General features: G+C 47.0%; 1 protein-coding gene across 4 annotated transcripts in view; it reads left to right on the top strand.

Annotated features, from left to right (window-relative positions):
• Positions 1–291: 291 nt before the first annotated feature.
• SCN8A (sodium channel, voltage gated, type VIII alpha subunit) overlaps positions 292–5,358 on the top strand; it is a 97,584-nt gene continuing 92,517 nt past the window's right edge. For 2 of the 4 annotated variants that reach the window (XM_012732402.1, XM_004692731.2), the window contains exon 1: positions 292–623. In XM_012732402.1, coding sequence (XP_012587856.1) covers positions 348–623 — 276 coding nt within the window. In that variant the 5' untranslated portion in view covers positions 292–347. The remainder of the gene's footprint in view (positions 624–5,358) is intronic. The other 2 variants (XM_012732401.1, XM_012732400.1) reach the window with 1 other exon arrangement.

Below are 5,358 nucleotides of genomic sequence, written 5' to 3'. Positions count from 1 at the left end.
GTGTGGGCCGCGGCTCTGTGGCTGTGGCTGTAGCCCCGACAGTGAGCCGCCTTCACGTGAGCAAGGGGTGCTGGTCGTTTGGAGGCTGCTCTTGGCCCCCCGACAGGTCCCTCCCCGGGCTGGTAATAAACACGTCGGGGTCCATTCATGCCGTGGCTTTACTAAGGCAAAGCACAGCCCCGTCACGGAAGCAGTGAGCCACCGCGGCTGTGAGAGCGGGCGAGCGGGAGAGAGGCTGTCCGCCTCCTCGGAACAGTGACAGGGACTGATTGTGTGTCGCGTTCTCTTCCAGAGCTGACCCGCCCCGGACGCAGCACTAACTGACGAAGCTGCTGCAGGATGAGAAGATGGCGGCGCGCCTCCTCGCACCACCAGGCCCCGATAGCTTCAAGCCTTTCACCCCTGAGTCGCTGGCGAACATCGAGAGGCGCATTGCTGAGAGCAAGATCAAGAAGCCACCAAAGGCAGATGGCAGCCATCGGGAAGACGACGAGGACAGCAAGCCCAAGCCCAACAGTGACCTGGAAGCGGGGAAGAGTTTGCCTTTCATCTACGGGGACATCCCGCAAGGCCTGGTCGCGGTTCCCCTGGAGGACTTTGACCCGTACTATTTGACGCAGAAAGTGAGTTGGAGGAGGAGATGCAGGCGCAGCTTCAGAGCCCCTGACACAGCGCAGGGGATGGGAGCAAGAGCGCTGTCTCGTTGCCAGCGCTTGGATAAGTAGTTAGCCTGCAGCCGCAGTCCTGGTTGGTAGGGATTGTTTCCCATGTAATTGGTGGGTTCCGAGCTTCTCAACGCCGCTGATGACACTTGAGTTTTTCTCTTCAGGTCAGATTGAGGGGGTGGGGGGGTCGGGGGGGATCACATAGATGAAATGGATGTTTCATGAGCACCCAGGAGGGATGGCACAGCAGAAGCTGGTACAGCCCTGTAGAGGGTCTCTCTCCACACATTCAGATTTCTGGCTTTAAAGATAAAGATGTGACACTGGGGCCCCGTCAACAGCTGCTGCAGTGGAACAGAGACAGTGCAGTCCTGTTCTGCCCAGCCGCGAAGGTCGGAGCGTGGCTGTCAGGAACAGGGATGGGGCAGAGCAGCCAGCCACGAGAGACTCCGGGCCTCCGGCTCTGGAGCCCAGTTGTCCGGGTTGAGCCGGTGCTGAGGCTGGCAGCAGACACAATTGTCATTCTGGCTGCTCAGGAGCGTGAGTGAGGGAAGCAGTGGTCTTCACCTGACTGTGAGTTTCAGCTTCCTACCCTAAACGTGACCGCACCGTGGGTTGCTGTCTCTCGTCCGTCTTTTGAAACAAGCCGGCAAATGGAGAAGCGAGGCACAGGCCAGGTGGTCAGCTGCTAGCGGCTGAGCGCTGACATCTGGCACCGCTTAGGGATCTCTCATTTGACAGATGTCTTTTGCAGGATCAAATTGGTAGGTGTTTCCTGATGGGAGGGAAGGCTGTGTTTAATTATATATTTAAGATAGAAAGGTTAAATACCTAAGTATTAGATGTTCTAAAAATTTCAGTATTAAACCATGAATTTTCAAATATCACACCTTACATTATGTATTTACAAATCACAAAGCTGCCTTAGAAACCACTCTCAACAAAATCGCCATTCGGTCTTTCTATTTCAGGAGAAATGTCAGTGTCTTGGGCTTAATAACAGGATGGACAGAGGTGAAATCAATAGATCTCTTGACTTAGCTCTGGCTGTGAAGGCATTCTTCACTCCAGGGCTGCAAAAGCAGTTAAGATGGTGCCCGCAGGAGTTAACGTGTCCCTCAGAGCTGCCACTCCAGCTGCTCACAGCCCCACAAGAGGAAAAGTGAAAGTTTAAGCGATAAAGCATGATATGGCATAAAGAATAGACGACTTGAAGTTATTTACCTCATTTATCATTTATGCTTTTCTTTTTTTATTATATACATTGCTCAAGTTACTACAAAATTGTGGGGACAGGAAGTAATACATAACCTAAATAAAATTAAAGAAGATAGAATAATAAGAAAATAATAACAAATAATAAATACTAAAAATAAAATAAAAACTTCTCAAACTAGCTTATGTCTTTTAGCAAATCACTTCTAACATCCCTGGGCCTAAATTTACTCATCTAGAGACTGAAAAGTTGGAGAGAATTTCTAAAGACTTCAAATAACAAGTTCTGAGGCTAAGCAGTTTTCAAAAAATCATTATTTCTTCTTTCTTTTTTTGCAGTCTAACTTTTTTTTTTTTAACTCTGGGCCTTTTTACTAGTGGGGATAGGTTAGAGGGGGAAGGTGAGATTAAGCTTTCTGGATTAGTGAGTAAAGAAACATGAAATCTTGGGCTGTTCTTTGAAGAATAGTTCATTCATTTTAAAATTTGATATGTATATGTATATGTATACATATACATATGTATACATATGTATATGTATACTTTGATATGTATTTCCCACCCCTTTCCTGCCTTTGTATCTGTGATCTTGGTCTAGAGACTGAAAAGTTGGAGAGGTTTTTGCCTGAACCTATGCAGATTATGTTCCACCAGTAAGCACATAGGTGAAGTTCTTTGCAATCTGGCCTTTCAGGTGATATCAGCCTCCTGCTTTTATTTGCCCTATTTATTTTTCAACTGAAATGCAAATTCAGTTTCCTTTGTTGAAACCTGATGTTTTAAACATTTTATATATTTTTACATCTCTTTTCCTTTTTGTACAGGACATGCCTCTTTTCAGGCGGGGTCCCCACAAAGTTCCCATGAGCAGTGCTCCATCCCCAAGGTCCCTGTTTTGATCCTCCTCCCTCCCTCTCCCTCAAAGTGTCTCTGATTTATAGTTGCCTGTTAATTTTGTGTCTGGTTTATTATAATCATTTTTTTCCCTGGCCCCTTGTTGGGTTCCCCTACATTCTTCCTGTGAGTGAAATCATCTGATATTTTTCTTTTTCCTTCTGGCTTATTTCACTGAGCATGATCCCTTCCAGCTCCATCCATGTTGCTGTGAATGGCACGAGTGTAGCTTTTTTGATTGCTGAATAAGTATTCCATTGTGGACATATTCCACATCTTTTTGATCCAGTCATCTATTTTTGGGTATTTGAGCTGTGAAGCCTGTTTGAATGTGTGAAAAACATAAAGGCTGTTCCTTGTCAGAGCAGTTTTCCATTGCATACCTTTTCACTAAGTCCCTGACCTGTAGACAGCCTCTTCCATTCCTAACACCTCAAGCTCCAGTGGCCCTGACTCGGAGGTGAGGACCCAAGAGGTGGTCTCAGTCCTGATCGTCTCCATCTTGGTAGACCAGATGTAGACGGTTGGAGACTAGCTCTTTGTGGTGGAAAGCCTTTGACCGCACCACAACCTTATCTAATTCCTGGAAGGGTAATTTAAGTCACACCTTTTTCTTTGTAAACCTTTTCTGAAAATCATAAATTATACCATCATGTTGAAAAAAGCTCATTATTGATTATTACTAAGCAGTCAAACTAATACTACTGTGACAAGAAAGAATATTAGTAGCATTTTAAAAGTATTAATGGTAGCTGAAGTAAGGAATTTTTCAGTTGCTAAGATAATATGCTTATTCAAGTTTACTCACAAATCTTCATTGGCATCTCAAGTACTTCTTACTAACTAGGTTTTTCACTAAGCCAAATTAGCAAGGTCTCCCCTACCAGGAGTCACTCTGGGAATTAACCCACAAATCAGTGAGTTCTCAGAACAGAAATGACTTTAAGAGGACATTGCTTATCATTTTCAAGGTTTTTCAAGGGCTGCCTTAAATAATCCTTGCAAAATAGAACTTATTTTCTTTGCTATATAGAGGTAGAATATTAAATGGCTCCGCATACTGTTATTTTTATTTTTTTTTTAAGATTTATTTATTTATGCATAAAGAACTGAAGTACTGGGCAGGGGTGCAGGGGTGGTGGTGAGAGGCTTCACCAGAGACAGAGTGGGGAGCAGAACAGGCAGACTGAAGAAGCACACTGCTGAGGGGAGCAGCAGGAGAAGGGAGAGGTCTGCTGGCCCTGTGGGTCACTGTCTGTGGATGGAGCTGTGCTGAAGCAGCTGCTGACAGCTTAGGAGTGCTGCACTTTAACCCCCTGGGCCCCAGGGAGGCCCAATAGGAAGATCATTTCCCACCTTCCCCAACTCCTCAGCCCACCAGAATGGGATAGTAACCTGAGCACCGAGTTTTCCCATTGCCTACGGTATGGTGTGCTCTTGACGGAGAATCCAGCTCTGTGAGCTTCGATTTCCTTACCTAAAATATATGTAAAAACCTTGGTTCTGGGCCCTCCCTGGTGGCGCACTGGGCTAAACCCCCAAGTTATGAAGCTCTCTGCAGCCTCTGCAGCAGGAGCTCAATTCTCGGCCCAGGAGTGACCCACAGGGCGCAGCAGACCCCTCCTGACCCGTCCGCTGCTCCCCTCAGCAGTGTACTTCCTTGATCTGTCTGTTCTGCTCCCCACTCTGTCTCTGGTGAATCCCCCACACCCCTGGCCTGTACCCCGGTTCTGTAAGCATAGGTAAATACATCTTTAAAAGAAAGTTGGATCTATGTTTCTAATCGTATTTCACATCCACCCGACTGCATGGTGTACATGTCGCGGACGACTTGGTCCCTCCGTGCCCCCCTCGGGCCACCCCGCCTCCTCTTGCAATGCTGACCTTCAGCCTCCCCTTCTTGCTGCAGCTTACTGCAGACCTTCTTGCATTTTCTCTACCCTTCGTCCAGGCGCTTCCTGAGGCTCGTGTTCCTTATAGCCAGACTTGATTCTCCTGCACTGTAACGGATTCCTTCTCCTCATTTCTGTGACACGTTAACATCTTCAGCCCCATCTATGATCAGAAGTGGGTTTTAGGTTGAGCTCAGAGTAGGTGTGGCTGGACACTGTTTCCAGCAGTGTTGACAGTTTCTCCCACCTCACTCAGAGTTTCGTCAGCTTCTTCGAGTGAAACAGTCTGGGAGGTAACACAGGTGCGCACACACGCACGCACCACGAGCTCCTGGTGGAGAATGCTTGCCCGGTCTATTTTCACAGGATCTCAACAGGTGTGCACCCAGAGACAGATTGTTAAAAGGAGAGTTCATGTTCATTAGGTGGGTCTGGAAGTATTGCTAATGAGGTGTTGCATTGCCTGCTTTTGCACGATAAGTCCAGATGCTGCATTCTGTCTCAAAGCTACATATTTTTTTTAAAGAGATTTATTTATCTGTGCATACAGAACTGGGGGGCAGGCCAGAGGTGCATGGGCAGTGAGAGGATTCACCAAAGACGGAGTGGGGAGCAGAACATGTCGACTGACAAAGTACACTGCTGAGGGGAGCAGCAGGGAGACAGGAGAGGTCTGCCGGGCCATGTGGGTC

Source organism: Condylura cristata, unplaced genomic scaffold, assembly GCF_000260355.1.
Source record: "Condylura cristata isolate star-nosed mole 26May11 unplaced genomic scaffold, ConCri1.0 scaffold00034, whole genome shotgun sequence".
Classification (NCBI taxonomy): domain Eukaryota; kingdom Metazoa; phylum Chordata; class Mammalia; order Eulipotyphla; family Talpidae; genus Condylura; species Condylura cristata.
This window is presented reverse-complemented; position numbering and strand designations above follow the sequence as displayed.